Raw genomic sequence first — 19,226 nt, 5'->3', positions numbered from 1 at the left:
ACATTTTAGATCAACACTTTACACTTTATAATACACTCACATTTGCACACCAATCTTGTGGTCACGAGTACAAAACACCAAGAACTGAAGAGAATCTAAACAGCTGCCCCACTGACTACATCCCTAGTTGGTGCCGATGTCCTTGAGCCCATGTTCTAAACCCACAAGGAGCAGGGATGCCTGGCTGCACCTTCAGAAGCTGGAGACAGCGTGCAGCTCTGCGCACGTCTGGGTTTCCACAGAGCTAAACTGGGACTCCATCGTATTCCAGGCCAGATCGGCTAGAAGGAAGTCATCCATTGCTGTCTGAGTTTCGTTGCTGGTGAGGAACAAGTTCCCCAAGGGCTCAAAGCCAGAACTCATGGTCTGTGTTTCTGTGCTGCTCAACTGGACCTTGCTCTCCAGAGCAGGTGCGTGCGGAGCTGTGGAGGCTCCTTCGGTTTGGGTCTCTGTGTCGGAGGAGTCGGCACTCATGGAGAAGCTGGAGTGTTTCAGGATGCTGCCCAGGGGCAGGGGAGGACTACTGTCTAAGAAGAAGTTTAAGTCTGTTTGTGTCTGTGTATCAAACATCTCAAGGCCCAAGAAGCCTGACCCTGCCCTAAACCCATAGGGCTGTGCGGAGGGATCTGAGAGGAAGACGTCAGTCTGTGTCTCGATGTCCAGGGACTCCAGGACCGGCTCAGTGCTCATGGAGCCAAGCTCACTCTCCTCAGTCTGAGTCTGGATATTGGAGGCTGAGAGGAACTCTTCAATATCAAAATCAATCCCAGAATTCTGCGCTGAGCCGGCTGGGAGCTGGGCATCAGGCCCAGGATTTGTGTGGGACAAGAGACTCTGGTTATCCAGTGTTTGACCTGGCAGGTTACTTGACAAGATGTTTTCCAAGTCACTCAGTAGATCTATGGTTTGGGTCTGATTATCTGTCATGGTTTGTGCAGGAAGCACGTTGTTCTGGGCACTGAAGTTTAACACGGGTGCAGACTTTTCCATGACTTGCCTTAAGATCTTAGGGTCATTCTGAGGTAGCAGACCATGAGTTACTGTCTCTGCAACTAAGCTGCTACTCATGATGGTGTCAGTGGGCACACTGTATGACGCATGGACGCTTTCAAAAATGTCCCCACACAGGCCAGTGTGGCCCACTGGCACTGAGTCGTTTGTGCAGTTCTGCATCCTGCTGGTCTGGGTTTCCCTGGAGACCCCACCAGGCTGGAAACAGGCGTCTATAAATGCATCTGTCTGAGCAGCTATGGATGAAGTGACCTTAGAGCTGGGCACCAACGTCTGGGTGTGGACACTAACAGGAAGGGACACTTGAGAATCAAACGACAGGTCAGTCTGAGAACACGATGACACAGAGGAATCAGGGCCGAGCCACTGAGCAGAGGGTATCAAGTTGGCTGAGGCATAGGTCAGATCCGTCTGCACGTTGCTTGAGGAAATGCTGGTCTTCTGACACGCACTCCCTACCTCTTGTAAAGGACTACACAGACTTTTACCCACGCTCACTTGAACACCTGTGTTCGTTGGCTCAACAACAGGACTGGTAATCTTTGAGAGAGGTAGGCTCTCCTTCAGAGAGCAGGCCTCTGAATCCAGGCTGAAGATCAAGGTTCCTACCGACAAGGGTACTAAGTGCACAGCACCAGCCACAGAACTGTGATCCATGCCTAACACCACGGGCTGGGCCGAGGAGTCTGCTGTAGGCACAAAGACAGGCATAGGGGAAAACTGCACGACCGGAAGTTTAACCAGAGCCACCTTAGGCTTTGGTAACAGCAACTTCTGGGGACACCTGGGAGGCGTCGAGATGCTCTGCTTTTTGGTGTGGGAGCTACAAGAGTCTTCAAGTGATGCTGCTAGCTTTACTTCCGAGGCATCTGGTTCAGGAGCATCTTGGCGAGGGGCTGGTTGGTCGCTCAGTGGTTCAGTGGTTTTACTGGACAACTTTTGGTTTTGCAGGTAGCTTTCCATTTTCCTTTTTTTACTAGGTGGGTCTCTGGAAACAGTAACAAAGCAAAAATAAGATCAATTTTAAGATGAAACTTACATCTATCTATGTGTGTGCATGTGTCTCTGTGTTAGTTATGTGTACATGGTGATGGGTTGAAGTGGGTACTGGATTCCTTCGAGATAGAATTATGGGTGGGTTGGAGCTGCTTAACTCTGGCTTGACTTTTGGAACCTCTTTGCTTCTGTCTCCTAAGGGATTTCATGCATATGTTAAATACACTCCATTCTCAATGAGTTTTTAACAATTCCATGTTTAAATTACATTTATTTATTATGTGTGTACATGTGTGTCACAGCACATTCATTGTGTAGAGGTCAGAACAACTCTCAGGAGTTGGTTCTCTCCTTCTACCATGTGGGTCCTGAGGCTCAAACTCAGGTTGTCAGGCCTGAAGGCAAGAGCCTTTACTCATTGAGCCATCTCTCCGGTCCCTTAGGTTAGAGCTTTAAAATCAGGAACTTTAAAACCAAGAAGGTTATAAGTATCATACCTACAGCAGAAAGCCACTACACCAAATATACATTTGTTATTTTAAAATGAAATTTAAGGCTAAGCCTGTAAGTATAATCCGAACTACACAAGAGGCTCAGGCAGGATGCTTAACAGCAGCCTAGGGTACAGAGTGCGTCCAGGGCTGGAGGTGACCTGGAGGTGACTCAGGCTGAGCCCTGGCCCCGAATCAATCCTCAGCTCCACAGAATGGAAGGACACAGACAAATGAAACATGGAATCACAGTCTAACTTTGAGCTCTCAGCAATCTGTCTCTCTAGAGAAGATGCTGGAAGTTGAGCTTTTCAGATGGGAACAGGAAGGGAGCGTTGGGAACTGTGTTGCTGGAGAGGTGGCTCACTGGTTAAGGGCACTTGCTGCTTTCCAGAGGATCTGATTGGTTCCCAGCATCCACATCAGGCAGGTCACACGACTGGGAACACCAGCTCCGGGGGGCTCCAATGCCCTCTTCTAGCCTCTGCAGGAACCTGCACACACATGCCGTTCACATACACATACTGACATACATATACATTTAAGTAAAAAGAAAATTCTTTAAAACACTGAGCATCTGAATCAGCTTCTCAGGCTGTGCTGGGCACTGCAGCACACACACACACACACACACACACACACACACACACACATGCACACACACACGCACAGACACACACACGCACACTCACGCACACACACTCACGCACACACACGCACAGACACACACACGCACACTCACGCACACACACTCACGCACACACACGCACACTCACACACACACACACGCACAGACACAAAGACACACACACTCACACACACGCACAGACACAGACACACACACAGACACAAAGACACACACACACACACTCACACACATGCACAGACACAAAGACACACACACACTCACACACACACTCACACACACACAGACACAAACACAGACACACACACAGACACAGAGACACAGACACACACACACACACACACACATACATACACACAGAGACACACACACAGACACACATGGACACACAGACACAGACACACACAGACACACATACACACACACAGATACACACACACGGACACACAGACACACACACAGACATACAGACACACACACAGACACACAGACTGACACACATATACACACACAGACACACACACACACAAACACAGACACACATAGACACACACTGACACACACACTCAGACAGACAGACACACACACAGACAGACACACACACAAACAGACACACATACACAGACACAGACACAGACACAGACACAGACACACACACACACACACACCTGTACCCCAGCACCTGGGGGTGCACCAGGGGGATAAACTTATCATTAGTTCCAACCTCAAATAAAAAAATAAAGAGGATCCTGGTCTAGGGGCTCTTCCGTTATTACTGCTGCTATTCCAGAAGGACCCTTTTTAAAGCCACAGGTTCTTTCCCCTGTTGCTTCTATTCCCTATGTGGCTGGCTCCTCAGGAGGTCCCATTTCCAGCTCCTCACAGCTACTCAACTGCATCTCTCTGTTTTACCTGTGCTCTGCAGGGATCTCGTGGCCAGTTCGGTAGATGTGAGACTGCAGCGCAGTTCTGCTGGCGTAGGGACAGCCGCACGTACACTGGAAGGTCTTGCCGCAATCCTCTTCATGTCTTTTCAGGTCCCACTCGGTGCCGTAGGAATTACTGCACTTACTGCATTTGTGCTTCTTCTCTGCATGCATTTTCATAAAGTGCTGCAGAGAATATGGGTGGGATGAAGACAAGAGACAGCATTACATTGAGATCCGCCCACACACCCAACTTCCCCAGGATCACCATTTGCCAGTAGACAAACCCCAGGCTAACATATGCCTCTCCTTATGCACAGTGGGCAGGCTGCCTTGGAACCAACCCGTGTATTCAGATTCTCAACTACACTTAAATGCTGTGGGCAAGAATATACAGTGTGCTGGCTAGATTTATGTCAACTTGACATAAACCAGAGTTATCTGAAAGGAGGGAGCCCCCAATAAGACCAGGCTGTAGGACGTTTTCTTATTAGTAATTAATGGGAGAGGGCCCAGACCATCGTGGGCGGTGCCATCCCTGGGCTGGTAGTCCTGGGTTCTACAAGAAAGCAGGCTGAGCAGACCATGATGAGCAAACTCGTAAGCAGCACCCTATGTGGCCTCTGCATCAGCTCTGGGTTCTAGCCATGCTTGAGTTCTTATCCTGACTTCCTCCAGTGATGGACTATGACCTGGAAGTGTAAGTTGAATAAACCTTTGCCTCCCCAGCTTGCTTTGATGATCGTGGTGTTTCATCGCAGCAGTAGTGGCCCCAACTGAGACACAGTCTCTGCAGTGACCTCAAGACTGCAGAACGGAAGGAACCACTTCACCTTTGTTTAAATCCTTATTTTTATTTTCATGCATCTGTGTGCATGCACGCGAACATGAGTCCACTGTCGGTGGAGCCAGAAGACAGATGAGATTTCATGGAGTTCCGGGTGGCTTCGAACCACCTGACATGGGTGCTGGGAATGGAACCTCACTCAGTCTTCTCCAGAGTAGTGTGCGCTTTTTTCTTTCCTCAGCAGCTGGATCCCTTCCTCCTCACAGGACAGCAGCCTCTCTCCGGGCAGCATTTGAACTGTCCTCCTTACTGGCTTGTCTGCTCTTGCCCTTAGGGGCACATATACTCAAGGGTGTGCAGCGCAAATGTTCTACCTCGAGGCTGGACTGTCTGTTTCTTCCTCTACAAGCCTGGGTATGGGCATTTCACACTGGAACAGCCTCATCTTACACCCACACTGACTGAGGAACTACTGTGGACCTGGTCAGCAGCTCCCGCACAACTCACACTTGGATCTCTGGTTGTGCCTGCTCAGCAGGTACAGCACACACTGAGTTTATGCCATCTGTATGCCACTGTGCTGGTTTGATGGCTTCAAGGTCTCAGGTATTTGAATCCTTGGTCCCCAGTGGACTGATGGTGCTGTCTGGTTAAGTTTAGAGGCACGGTGTAGTTGGTGAAAGTATGGCACTGGGGCTGGCCTTCGAGGTTTCAGAGCCATAAGCTGTTCCTAGTTTGCTCTTTCTGCCTTCTGCTTGCAGTTTAAGCCATGATCGTCAGCTCTGCTTCACCATATGCCTGCTGCCGTGCCACGGCAGACCCTCACTTCTGGAACAACTGTAAGCCATGTCTGTAGGCTGCCCCAGGCATGCTGTTTTCATTCATTCATTTACTTATTTTAAAAAATCATTTATTTTTATTTTATGTATATTTTACATGCATGTACAACATGTATGTAGTTCCTACAGAGGTCAGGAGACAGGGTAGAATTTCTGGGAATTGCAGCTAGAAACATTTGTAAGTTTTGTCACATGGGTGCTGGGTACTGAATGTAAGTCCTCCGGAAGAGCAACCAATGCCCTTAACCGTGTCTCTCCAGCATGGTCGTAGTGTTTTATCATGGTAATAGCAAAGCAATTAGCACATACACCCCGGGGAAAGTATAGTTAGTGACTTACCTGTTTAACCAGAGAAAACTGAGAAAATGGTCGGTCGGGGCCGCGAGGACATCCTTTGATTGGACAACAGTAGAATTTTGGTACAGTTTTCAAATCTTTTCTTATTGTTGGATTTACTATGCCATCCTGCAAAAGTAAAGTCCAGCAGTTATCATCTTTTTTTTAAATTTTCTTTTTCTTTCTTTTTTAAGATAGGGCCTCTCTATATAGACCAAACTGGCCTCAAAATCAAAAATTTGCCTGGAATTAAAGGTGTCTGCAGCACCACACCTGGCTTACAAGACCCATCACACCAGGCTGCTGGCAGACATAGCCCTCCCAGGCCCCACAGCCCAGGCGGTCCTTGTTCCTAGGTGTCACCCTCACCCACACTCTCAGTCTCAGCCCCTGAGAAGACTCCTGTGAATAGGATACGGGCCTCGCTGGGAGCACCACGGCTTCCGTTTTTTACTGTGTAAGAGTCTGCATAAGCAAAGATCAGAGGTCAGCATCAGGCCTAAATCAGTCTCCATTTTACTTTCACTTTCAAGAATTATGTTTGATTTAGCATGTGTATGCACATGCCACAGAACACATGTAGAAGTTAGAGGACAATCTGTCCCTTGTTCTGTCATGTGTTCAGGGACTGCCCTTAGGTCATTAGGCTGGGCAGCCCAGCATCTTGACCTGGTGGGCTATTTTACTGGCCGTCTATCCTATTTTTTGGAGACATGGTCCCTTACCGTGATGGCTACTCTTGGTTGACAACTTGACTATGTCTAGAATGAGCTATAATCCATAACTGGAGGTCACACCTGTGAGAGATCCTTTTGCTTGGTTAGAAACGGTTATATCCATTCCCAGTCTGGACATATGAGGTAGGAAGACACACCTTCAATGTGCGCCTCACTTTCTGCTGGAGTCTATATAAGGACACGGGAGCAGGAAGCGTCTGCTCTTTGCCTGCTTGCCCTCTCCTGGCTAGCACAGCATCCCTTCACTGGCATTGGAGCCTACTTCCTTGGGGTTCCAGCACAGACTGAGAACCAGATGAGACTTTCAGCCTTGTGGACCGAGCAACTACTGGATGCTTGCACTTTCTGTTCACAACCAGTCATTGTTAGATTAGCTAGACTGCAGCCTGTAAGTCAGTCCAATAGATCTCTCTCTCTCTCTCTCTCTCTCTCTCTCTCTCTCTCTCTCACACACACACACACACACACACACACACACACACACACACGTTTTCACTCTGTAAGCTCAGTTACTGGAGAACCCTGACTGATACTCACTGAATGTGAGGCTGGTGGCTAAGGATCACCAGTGTCCCTCTTGGCTACCTTCCCAGCCAGCACTAACATAGGCGTGACCCCACACCTGGGTCTTCATGTCTGTATCACATGCACTTTATAGACTGAGTCACTCCCAGATTATGTGAAGACCCCTCCTCCCCACCCCCATTGTACTGAGGACTGATCCTAGGTCTGCACACATGCTAGTAGGCAAGTGCTCTAGCACTGAGCTGTGTCCCCAGCTGGGACTTGGATCTGATTATTATCCTATCACCTAAAGTATTTAAAATCGGCTGAATGTAGGTTCTGGCTGTTGTAATGAGCACTACAAGGTACTTCCTATCAACTCTTCTGTTGTTCTATGTATATGGGCATTTTGTGTGGTTAGTGCCTAGTGAGGCCAGAAGAGGGCATCTGATCCTCTGGACTGGAGGAACAGATTACGGATGGCTGTCAGCCGCCAATACTAACCACCCCCAATTCTGAGCCACCTCCCTAATTCTGCTAAGTTTTTGCTTAGTACAACTCAATTTTTCTTAACCCAGTATTTTACCATATCCAGTTCCTCCTCTCAAACTTCCCTTTACAAGGCCTCACTAGGTAGTCTAGGCTGGCCTTGAACTTCTCCATCTACCTCAGACTCGGAAATAGCCTGGAATGTTTGTGTTACCATGTTCAGCTTTTAAAATGCTGTATCTAATTTCTTCATTTGTTTAATTCTGGGCCAGGGAGATGCCTCATGTTACCCATGGACAGAGTCCAATCCCCAGAACTAAAGATAGAAGGCATGGCCCATTTCTTTTCTTTTCTTTTTGTTTTTGTTTTTTTCGAGACAAGGTTTCTCTGTGTAGTCCTGGCTGTCCTGGAACTCGCTTTGTAGATCAGGCTGTCCTCGAACTCAGAAATTTGCCTGTCTCTGCCTCCCAAGTGCTGGGATTAAAGGCGTGTGCCACCACTGCCCAGCGCATGGACCATTTCTTTTCTTTTTTTTTTTTTTTAAGATTTATTTATTTATTATATGTGTATACACTGTAGCTGTCTTCAGACACTCCAGAAGAGGGCATCAGATTTTTGTTACGGATGGTTGTGAGCCACCATGTGGTTTCTGGGATTTGAACTCAGGACCTTTGGAAGAGCAGTCGGTGCTCTTAACCAGAGCCATCTCACCAGCCCCGGACCATTTCTTAAAAGTTGTCCTCTGACAACCACAAGTAAGCCAGCCCCTAATAATAATAGTAATAATAATAATAATTAATAATAATAGTAAAAATAAAAGTATTTTAAGATACATGACTTTTAATATGTTGCTCAGGATGGCTCTGAGGCTCAAATTAGCCTTCTCCCTCAGTCTCTGGACATACACATACCACCACACCATGCTATAAGTAATGTCAACTGAAGTTTTAAGAAATGTAAATCATGTGTATATCCTATGTGTGGAGGTTAGAGAGCACCTTGGGTGATGCCTTCAGGAATCGAGGGTCTCTCATTGGTTGGAATTTGCTAGTCCTGGATTATAGGCACATGCTACCTTACCACACTAGGCATTTTCACTTGGTCTCTATGGGGGATCAAATTCAGGCCCTCTGTGTGGCTGCCCACACCTCAGACTCCTGGTGGCTTTAGTCCTAATTCTTGTCTGCCCCCTCCCAGCTGGCTGTAGAGGAGGGGTGGGCCATGGCCTGCTTGTCTCCAGGCCATCAGAGAAAGAACTGAGTGGCAGGTTCAGGTGGCAGCTGCTGGAGAGCACCTAGGAATCCTATTCCTCTGGCATCCTGCTAAGAGGCCCGGGCCCTGGGACACAGCTTCCTCTGTCTGCTGTGTACTCAGTGTGAGGTGCTACTAACCAGCTGACCCAAGTCTTCCCAGGTTCTTAGAGGTACATGTGGCCTCGCTGAGGGAAGGAAGCTTTGCTTTGTTCAGACTCCATCACCTGACTTTGTTTATTTAGGATGTCATTCCTCTGAGTTTTCAGTGCTGGCCTACTCGTTAGGACCATGTCACAGCACTGTCTAGGGCAGTGGTTCTCAACCTTCCTGATGCTGTGACCCTTTTATACAGTTTGTCACGTTGTGGTGACCCCCAACCATAAAGTCATTTTGTTGCTACTTCATAACTATAATTTTGCTACTGTCATGAGTCATGATATAAATATCTGATATGCAGGATATCTGGTATGTGATCCCTGTGAAAGGGTCATTTGATCCCCAACAGGGTCTGGACCCACAGGTTGAGAACTGGCGGTCTAGAAATTCATACTTACTTCAATATTTAAGTGGCCTCCCAAAGAAGTCTCTGTTCTCGTTTCCAGCATTTAATCACTATTTAACTGAAGAGTGTGATTCCAACTCCCCCGATCCCTCTAAGTTGCCACTATAATCAGCTTCTCGTGATTTTTCTTCATGCACTACCCCACTCTGCAAGGATCTTACAGCTTTTACTTTATTCCTTTTGCCCTTATAATCTTTTTTCCAGCCCAAAGATTTATTTATTATTATACATAAGTACACTGTAGCTGTCTTCTGACACACCAGAAGAGGGCGTTAGATCTCATTATGGATGGTTGTGAGCCACCATGTGGTCGCTGGGATTTGAACGTAGGACCTTTGGGAGAGCAGTCAGTGCTCTTAACTGTTGAGCCATCTCTCCAGTCCCAGAAAGCACTCTTAATCACCGAGCCACCTCTCCAGCTTCAGTCTTTACTGTTTTGCTGTTTATTCTTTATTGTTACTGCTTTGTGTGGCTGACTGAGCCATACCCATAGCTCTATATACTTTTGTTTTTTGCCAGTAGTCTTAACATCAATAACTGAGTTCCCCGAGCTCCCTTGTGAAGGTCTAACTCAGTGGTTCTCAACTTTCCTGATGCTGCGACCTTTAATACATCCTCATGTTCTGGTGAACCCTGACCATAAAATGATTTTGCTGGTACTTCATAACTCTAACTTTGCTACTGTTATGAACTGTAATGTAAATATCTGCTATTCCCTGCCCTGCCACCCCAAAGGGGCCACAACCCACAGGTTGAGGACCACTGGTCTAACTGACCACGGTTTTTGTTGAACATTGGCATTTACTATGTTATGACAACCAACACTGTCTCTCATCACTGACCTCATTTCATTTATCAATCTATCATCTGTTTTAATGGAAAACAATTGAACTAACACATGCGTTCCCCATCCAGTATCATCAATGAGGGGAAACACATAGGTGTGTGTTCAACTGAAAGATGCTTTCCAACTCCTTAATTCATGTGTCCACAATGGAGCGCCTTCTGTCTTCTTCATCAGGTCCCAAGCTGTTAAATGTGCCCCAAAATTGAACTGGCATTCTGCATATTTTGCAATATATATAATTTTATTCTGGGGCTGGAGAGATGGCTCAGAGGTTAAGAACACAGGCTGTTCTGCCAGAGGTACCCTCATCTGTGTAAGTATACAAGAAATCAGAACACTGTATATATAATAAGTAAATCTTTTTTAAAAGCAAAGATAAAGATTTATTCTGAAGTACTGTGTGTGTAGGCATGAGTGTTTGCATGCCACAAACATGTAGGAGCCTGTGGAGGCCGGAAGCGGGCGTCAGATCATCTGGAACTAGTGTTGCATGTGGTAGTGAGTATCTGTGGGTGCTGGAAACTGAACCCCATCCACTGTAAAAGCTGTACTCGCTCTTATCCATTGAGCTATTTTTTTTTCTTCCCCCCGCCCCAGCTGAGGACCGAACCCAGGGCCTTGCGCTTCCTAGGCAAGCGCTCTACCACTGAGCTAAATCCCCAGCCCCCATTGAGCTATTTTTTAAATTAATATTTTAAAATTAAATTTAAAATGTTAAATTTTGCCCCCAAATGGATCTTTAATACCTTCAATCATGCCATTACCTCGTACAGTCCATTTCCAGCAGCTCCCATACCACATTTCAGGGCCCGAGACACTCAGGTCCCCAGCCTTTCTTGCATTACTTTTATACCTAATGGAACTCTGACTGAAATGTCCTTTACAAAGTGCTTGGAACCAGAACTGACTCTGAGATTCAAATATTTGCATAGACTTTACGTCTCAGTGTCCCTAGTTGGAAACCCCAAACCCTCCGAAATCAGAGGGTTTTTCGAGATTCAGATTGGTAGCCAAAGAGTTCTGGATTTGGAGTATTTCGGGTGCTCAGCCTATAATTTTAATCCCCAGCCTTTTCATCTGTGTTACTGACTGGCTGAGTGCTGTGAACCCAGGAAACGTCCTGGTGAGCTTGTGTACTGTGCGCAGTGCTCACCAGGCCCAGCAGACCTGGAAGCGCAGTTTAAGTGGGGCTGAAAACACGGCGTGCATGCAATGGATGCTAAACCCCTCCGCCCTGGCAGCCACCCACCACTACCCCACACTTCCCTCTTTTATCATAGGTGCCCACAGGGCTTTGGGGTTTCTTTTTACTGTTCTGAGACAGTGAGTTCAAAGGTTGGCTGGGGAGGGGAGAGAACTGCACACCACATGAGGCAGGAGAGTAGCAATTCCTCTGCTGTCCTCTGCAGGGGCAAGGACATGTGCCAGTTGGAGACTCAGCGCTGTCTGTGGTTGGAACGAGGGTCCACTCTCTTGTTCGTTCCTTGACTTTCCCCTACTGCTGCTGGCTCCTTTTGCTCATCCCAGCCAACACTCCTCTCTCAGATGGAAATGTGGGAACATCTTATTAAAATAATATTGTCATTACAAATATTAAAAGTAATAAATTTAAATAATAATATTTAAATGTTTCAAGAATCTGCATAAGATGGTCCCAAAAAACAGATGGTGGGGACTGAGGGTGTAGCTCAGGGAGAGGCACTTGCCAGCAGGAGTGAGCCCCCGGGTTCCATCTTTAGCACCACAGAACTAAGCCTCCAAAAAACAAGCCTGGGAACAAGACCCGGATAGAAGGAGGAGGGCCGGGGAGGAGGCTCGATGGTCAAGCGCATTTGCTGCTTCTGCAGAGTTCGGTTTCTAGCACCCATGTGGCAGCTGGACGCTCACATCCACTAGTTAACTCCAGCTCCAGGGGACCCAGTGCTGGCTTCTGGCCTCTGTAAGCATCCACGCTTTTGACATTCGAACGCGCGCACACACACACAAAGGAGAAAATAAAAATACTTTTAAGAGCAGAAAAGGGAGGCCAAAGGATGTGTGGCTGCAGAGTAGAGTCAAGAAGACCATAAAAATGGCGGCAGAAACTGCCTAGCACCTCATGGCCCTAGCTGAAAGCACCCAAGGAGCCCACCATAAACCGAAAGTCAGTTATCGTCACATAAGACGGTATACAGAGCAGCTTGCTGCAACCTAAGACACTGGCCACAAACCCCTGGCTGGAGCAGAACACAGGGCCACTATGCTGGCTGGGCTTAAGAAGCCAAATGCCACTTGATAACAGGCTCTGGAAGTGCCCCCCTGCGCCCTCCCCCGCTTTCAAATGCCTCTCCAGCAGCCAGGCAGAGCCTACTTCCTCCTACTCTTCCCCTGGATCATTTTAGCTCTCTCTCCACTGCATCATTGCTCCCGCTCTCTGCTGAGCCCACTGCAGGCGTGGCCGGTTGATGACATGTCCACACTTCCTTTCAGGGCGTGGAACATGGACATTTATTTTGAGAACCCGATCAAACCAAAGGCGGCCTGCAATCCCTTGGCCTGACTGGCCATGCTTCAGAAGGGCTTCGATGTTAGGCTGCGGGGTAGATTAGAATGTAACAACCACACAACAACTGGTAGGGGAGAGAGAAATTATCACGGCCAGGGAAATAGAAAAACAAGGAACGCAATCAGAATCACTCAAGTAGCTGTAGCCAAGACAATGAGAATTTCCATTGAGTTGAAGAAACTCAGCTAATATGGGCTGGAGAGATCAATCACTTTCCCCCAAACACATAGGGCCTTCTTTCTGGGGACCATATGTCCTCATGACACTCTTTTCTTTCCTCATAATATTTTGAGAATACCATGTCAAGAATTGAACTGAAGAGCCTCTGCGTAGTGGCCAGCTTGAGGGTACACATAGCTGCTACTCTGAGGCCTTACCACAAAGGTATAGATGGCTACGTCACACAGGTCCCTTCTTTAGAAAAAAAACAGACTCCCTTTCCATCGGACAACAGATGCCTAGGATCTGTGGGGCCCTGAGATGACCAAGGCAGAGGTTACAAGGAAGTGAGCTGCCGGACAGGGAAATGGCAGCCATTGCCCTGAGGCAGTGTAAATACTGCTAAACAAAGCTTCCAGAGACCAAGCAGGAATCTTCACCCAACAGTCCATGTTTCTGTTGTCCAATATCTGGGTTCAGGAATGGGCCAGCCTGTTCACTGCTGTCTCTAGATAAGAGCATCTGAAAAGCGAATGAAGAGTCTGAGAAGAATGACTTACTTCACACAGGCTCTAGGTCAGAGAGGACTCTGGTACTCTGGCATACTCAAATCTGAATAAACATCTGACTATTGATATCCACACTTGCTAGAGCGGGCCATGGTGGTGCACACAGTAGTCCCAGCATTTGGTGGGAGGCAGGAACACTCTGGGTAAGTTTAAGGCTACTCTGGTCTACAGAGTGAATTCAGGCTAGCCAGGGTTCCATAACAAGACCCTGCCTAAGAACTGAATGGAACCAAACCAAACCTGTACTGGCTTAGACATGTTCTTCCTGTCACGTGTCATACCTGGCCTCCCATGTATTTCTGAGCTGTGAGCACCAATCTAATGTACATTATCACACCACTTCACCACAGCCAGTGGCATCTCTGTGCTTCCAAGGCAGAACCCAGTTTTGGGGTGGGGATGGGGTGGTACAGTGCTCCCAACAGCAGGTCCAGATTAAAGAACAAACACCTTGCTAAGAAATGCTGGCTAGGGGCTGGCAAGATGGCTCAGTCAGTAAGAGCATCAACTGATCTTCCGAAGGTCCTGAGTTCAAATCCCAGCAACGACATGGTGGCTCACAACCATCCATAAAGAGATCTGATACCCTCTTCTGGAGTGTCTGAAGATAGCTACAGTGTATTTAGATATAATAAATAAATTTACAAAAAGAAATGCTGGCTAGAATCCCTTGGTCAGAGCGGCAGCTTTGTGATCAGAAATCACCTGGGGAGCCAGGCATGGTGGTGCATGCCTTTAATCCCAGCACTCGGGAGGCAGAGGCAGGCGAATTTCTGAGTTCGAGGCCAGCCTGGTCTACAAAGTGAGTTCCAGGTAAGCCTGGGCTGTACAGAGAAACCCTGTCTCGAAAAAGCTAAAAAAAAAAAAAAAAGGTTTACTGGGCTGGTGAGATGGCTCAGTGGCTAAGAGCACCCGACTGCTCTTCCGAAGGTCTGGAGTTCAAATCCTAGCAACCACATGGTGGTTCACAACCATCCATAACAAGAGCTGACGCCCTCTTCTGGAGTGTCTGAGGACAGCTAAGGTGTACTTACATATAATAAATAAATAAATAAATAAATAAATCTTTAAAAAAAAAAAAAGAAATTACCCGGGACTGGGGCCCAGAAGAGTGCTTGCCTAGAAATCCTGGGTTTGGTCCCAAGCACTGAATAAAAATGGGCATGATGGCGCATGCTGGTAGTTTCAGCATTTAGGAGACTTTAGGGCAGGAGGATCAAGAGTTCAAGGTTATCCTCAGCTACATTGTGAGTTTGAGGCTATACCAGGACATGAACTATCCTATCAGCAAGGGGGACAACACTGAAGGTTGGTTACAGTTTGTTGAATGCAAGTTGTAAGGAACTGGGGGATTAGGCTGTGGAATTATTACAGGCGCCCTCACTCTCCACCCACCTAAATCATGGTGAGAGAAAGAGAGAATTTAACATTTAGGACGAAACAGGGAACTGCAGGTTGGAGCCTGCAGTGAGTTGTGCTCTGGAACGAGGCTCAAACCTTTGCACAGAACTTCCTCAGCATGGCCCGGCTGACATTTCCTGACTGACCTTTCTCAGAGATCACTGTTGCCTCTTGTGTCCAGCTGCTAGGCAAAGGCAGGGCATCCCCCGAAGAACAGAAGACTTATTGGCCCTACGTCAGACTAAAACCTAAAAGTTACAGTTGGGGGGTTCCTGGGGGGTGGGGGTGGGGGACGCCCAAGGTGGATTTACCTGAAGGTCAGACAGATCCTCTGAGTAATGAGTCAAATCTGACCAGGGGAAACGCGCACAAAACTGCTTTCAGTGACTTGCGGTTTCCAGTTGGAGCACTGGGGGGCACAGGGAGATCTGACAGTGGAAAGAAGCTTCCCTCTGTAAAAGCTGAGTAGCTGTGACTTAACAGGTCTGGCATGGGGGCCCTAACATCTGATTCCCCCCCCCCCCCCAAGCTTCCAGAGTCTTAGGTTTGAAAGCCACCGTCCCCATTTATGTAACACGGAGAGGTCTTGGTCAGACATCCGTCATACCATCTACCGGTGAACCTCCTCGTACAGATCCACGGGAGAAACCACCCTCCCCTCTCCTTCCTGCTCAGAGTCGATCTCCGCAACCTGGTGAAACTTGTAGCTCAAGTGCCCAGAGTCCAACCCGCTGCCGCTTTTGAGTGACCAGGTAGGACCCGCCGGCAGTTTCGTGGGAGGGGCGGAAAGTCTGCGGGGTGGCATCTGGGTGCCTTGGCGACATCACCTGTCGCTCATCCTCGGAACCTGAGTAAACAGGCAGGCTCCCCGAGGTGGTGTGGGCACGCCACCGAGGAGCTGCTGACCCGGTACGTCGTGCGCGCTCCCCCGCGCTCTCGCCCGGGCTCGGTCGGGCGCAGGTGGCGGGGCATCGCGCAAACCCCGCACACCCCGCGCCCGCGTCCCCGCCGCGGCCCGCTCACCTGCAGCCGGTGGCTCTTGACGAGGTGCATGTTGAGAGCGGGACTGTTGGGCAGGATCTTGCCGCAGCCGCGCACGGTGCACAGGATATTGGTGCGCACAGCCCGGGACAGCTCGCTCACCGACGGCTGGATCAGCTCCCGGGCCGGTGGCACCGGGGCCGCGGCCCGAGCCCTGGCCGGTCTCGGTCGGCTGCGCGACTCGGGCGGCCTCCACGGGCTAGAGGCGGCGGCGGCTCCCCGCGTGCTCGCCGGCGTGGCCGGGACACCCGGGGCCGGACCCTCAGACTCGGCCGCCGCCGCCTCCGTGGCCGCCATGGCTCCCGCACGGCCGCCAGGCCCCTCTCGCTGTGCCCGCCCCCGCCGCAGCCACTTCCGGCAGGGGGCGGGGCCTCCGGGCTCATTAGCATCCGGCCGGTCGGTGGCCGCAGCGCCGCCCGCCGGCCGCGGCGAGCGCGTGTTGGAGGTTGAAGTCCCAAGCGCTGGGAGAACAGGTGAATTGGATGGGTTCCATGGACCCACGCTTTCTTCTTCCTAGGGACCTGAGCTCAGGCAACAGCTGGAGAGACGAGAAAGAGATGCTTTTAGGTTGAACCTTTTCTTGACCGTTGCTTTATTGTTATTAGGAATTAATTTTATATTGTAGACTATTTGCTTAGCATGCTTAAGGCCCTGGATTTGATCGGCAGCACACTAAAAACAAAACAAAACAAACTTATCGTATTCTTTGAGACCCCATCTGGCCTCAGAATCCCCATATAATCGAGGAGTCTTTGAATTCCTGATTCTCTTACCACTCCCTCCCTAGTCCTGGGGTTTTGCTAAGCCTGGCTGGTAGTGTTAAAGATTGATTGAACCCAGTGCCTTGTACGTGTACTCTGCCAACCGAGCTACAGCCCAGCCCCCAAAGACTAATTCTCTCTTATCTCCGGAAGAGGGAAGAGTCTGAAGTGGATCTAGTCAGCTGAAAGCAAGGTGTCAGCTGGGCTTGTTCCTTCAAGGACTTTGCCTTTTCCAGATTCTAGAGATCACCTGAATTTCTTTGCCAATGGCCCTTCCTCTACACCAAAATCAGTAATGGAAAGTTAGGTCTGTCACATTCCATAACTGACATCTATCGTCATCATGCCACCTATTACATTGGACCTGGGCATCACAGGGCCATTCCCTCAACTGCAGAGTCCCTTTGCCTTGGGGACATACTCAGACTCCAGGAATTATGAAGCAGGCATTTTTGAAAATTGTTCAGCATGATGTTAGGCTATTAAGCTCGGCGGCTGGATGGATATTCATGTCAGAAAAATAAGATGAGTGATGTGGCTGGAGATGGTGGCCCACCTGTCACCACAGAACTCGGGAAGCAGAGGCAGGCTTGCTATAGGTTCAAGGCCAGCTCACGCAAAGTAAACGTATCCTAAACATTGCCCACTCCCGAAAGGTCAGGATGCTGCCTGCTTATAAGAGCTTGAAGATGAGTTAATGGTGTAAGTACCACAGTACTTACATACCACTGGTCATGTGTTCAATAAACAGCCATCATTTTGGGAATTGGTGGATGGAATGAGAATGGCTACCATAGATAGACTCATGCTTGAATGTGTAGTTCACAGTTGGTGGAACTGTTGAGGGGATTAGTTGGTGTGCCCATGGAGGAGGTGTGTCCCTGGGGATGGGCTCTGAGGTTTCAGAAGTCCACCCCATTCCCAGTTCCCTCTCTCTGCCTCATGCTTGTGGCTTCCGGTTACTGCTCCCAGCATCCTGCCTGCTGGCTGCCATGTTCTCTCCAATGACGGGTCTTGGACTTTAATCCTCTGGAACGGAGAGCCCCCTCCCCCTCCATTCGGTGATTTCATTTGTAAGTTGCTTTGGCTGAGGTGTTTTGTCCCAACAGGAAAAGACAGGGATTCTGCTGAATCGGTTCTGATGGTAAATGTCTCTCTGGCTTTGCATTTACAGCAGTGTCTACCCCCAAGTATCTGCAGATGGCCAGTAAGTACTTAACAGGTAAGTTTGAGAAGCCCAAAATCTTGAATATGAGGTCTACAGGATGCATCCTGCTAGAGGTGGGATACGATGGGTCTTTCTTGTTCAGGTTCCAGGTCCAGATTTCTGCCCCCTGTACCAGGGAGAACTCTGAAGTAGAAGTCCCCCAGCAAGTTCGAGGGCTTCTGCAGTTCCCATTCAGCCATTCAAGACCCTTGTGGGCAGAATGCCTTCTTTGTATTTTGTGACTGACTGGTCGAGAGAGTGGTCAAAGGGAGTTAGTGGGGCTAGAGGGATGGCTCTGTGGTTAAGAGCACTTATGTTCTTACAAAGGACAGGTTGGATTCCCAGCACCCAAATGGTGATTTACAACCATCCATTAACTCCAGTTCCCGGGGAACCAGGCACGAATGTGGTATACATACACAGATGCAAATGAAGCACTCACACAAAATCAAACCACCTCCAACCCCCCAAAAAGGTATGTATGGAGGAAATGCCTTTAAGCCTTAATTAGGGTTTCTATTATGATAAAACACTGTGACCAAAAGGCAAGTTGGGGGGGGGTGGGGAAGAAAGGGTTTATTTGACTTATACTTCCAGATCATGGTCCATCACTGGAGGTAGTCAAGATAGGAACTCAAACAGGGCAGGGACCTGGAGACAGGAGCTGATGCAGAGGCCATGGAGGGGTGCTGCTTACTGGCTTGCTCAGCCTGCTTTCTTATAGAACCCAGGGTCACCAGCCCAGAGATGGGACCATCTCCCCCATCAATCACTAATTAATACCCTTTAGGCTTGCCTGCAGCCTGATCTTAGGGAAGCATTTCCTGAAATTGAGGCTCCCTCCTTTCAGACAACTCTAGCTTGTATAAAGTTGACCTGAGAACTCGTCAGCAAAGCCCAAGTACTCAGATCACTGAGGGACAAGGGAAGCCCCTGACATGTCTGATCATTCTAAATCTAAAAATGGTTCCATATCAGATGATCCACAGCCTGTACACATTACTATATAAAGCACTACTTAGTCCCTTCACAACTATTTGTGTATTCGACTTAGCCCATTTGATTTTCAGCCAAAGCAACTGATAACACGTTTGTCAATATCTTTATTCACAAATCAGT

General features: G+C 48.6%; 1 protein-coding gene across 1 annotated transcript; it reads right to left on the bottom strand.

Annotated features, from left to right (window-relative positions):
- Nucleotides 1–7: 7 nt before the first annotated feature.
- Atmin (ATM interactor) lies at nucleotides 8–16,450 on the bottom strand. Its single transcript, XM_021220490.1, has 4 exons — nucleotides 16,122–16,450; nucleotides 6,036–6,161; nucleotides 4,057–4,256; nucleotides 8–1,999 (listed from the first exon to the last, which is right to left on the bottom strand). Exons 1-4 carry the CDS (start codon nucleotides 16,434–16,436, stop codon nucleotides 193–195), a joined length of 2,448 nt encoding a protein of 815 aa, XP_021076149.1. The 5' UTR covers nucleotides 16,437–16,450; the 3' UTR covers nucleotides 8–192.
- Nucleotides 16,451–19,226: the final 2,776 nt, after the last annotated feature.

Source organism: Mus pahari, chromosome 20, assembly GCF_900095145.1.
Source record: "Mus pahari chromosome 20, PAHARI_EIJ_v1.1, whole genome shotgun sequence".
NCBI classification, from domain to species: Eukaryota; Metazoa; Chordata; class Mammalia; order Rodentia; family Muridae; genus Mus; species Mus pahari.
The sequence above is the reverse complement of the archived record's forward strand: the minus strand, read 5'-3'. Positions and strand labels throughout refer to the sequence as shown.

What these genes read in the sequence shown, in the direction of transcription:
- Atmin (XM_021220490.1), bottom strand. Translation starts at nt 16,436, where the DNA reads ATGGCGGCCACGGAGGCGGCGGCGGCCGAGTCTGAGGGTCCGGCCCCG. An exon ending in TCAAGAGCCACCGGCTGCAG is followed by an intron (nt 6,162 to 16,121) that starts GTGAGCGGGCCG and finishes TTACTTTTGCAG; the next exon opens with GATGGCATAGTAAATCCAAC. An exon ending in AGTTTTCTCTGGTTAAACAG is followed by an intron (nt 4,257 to 6,035) that starts GTAAGTCACTAA and finishes TATTCTCTGCAG; the next exon opens with CACTTTATGAAAATGCATGC.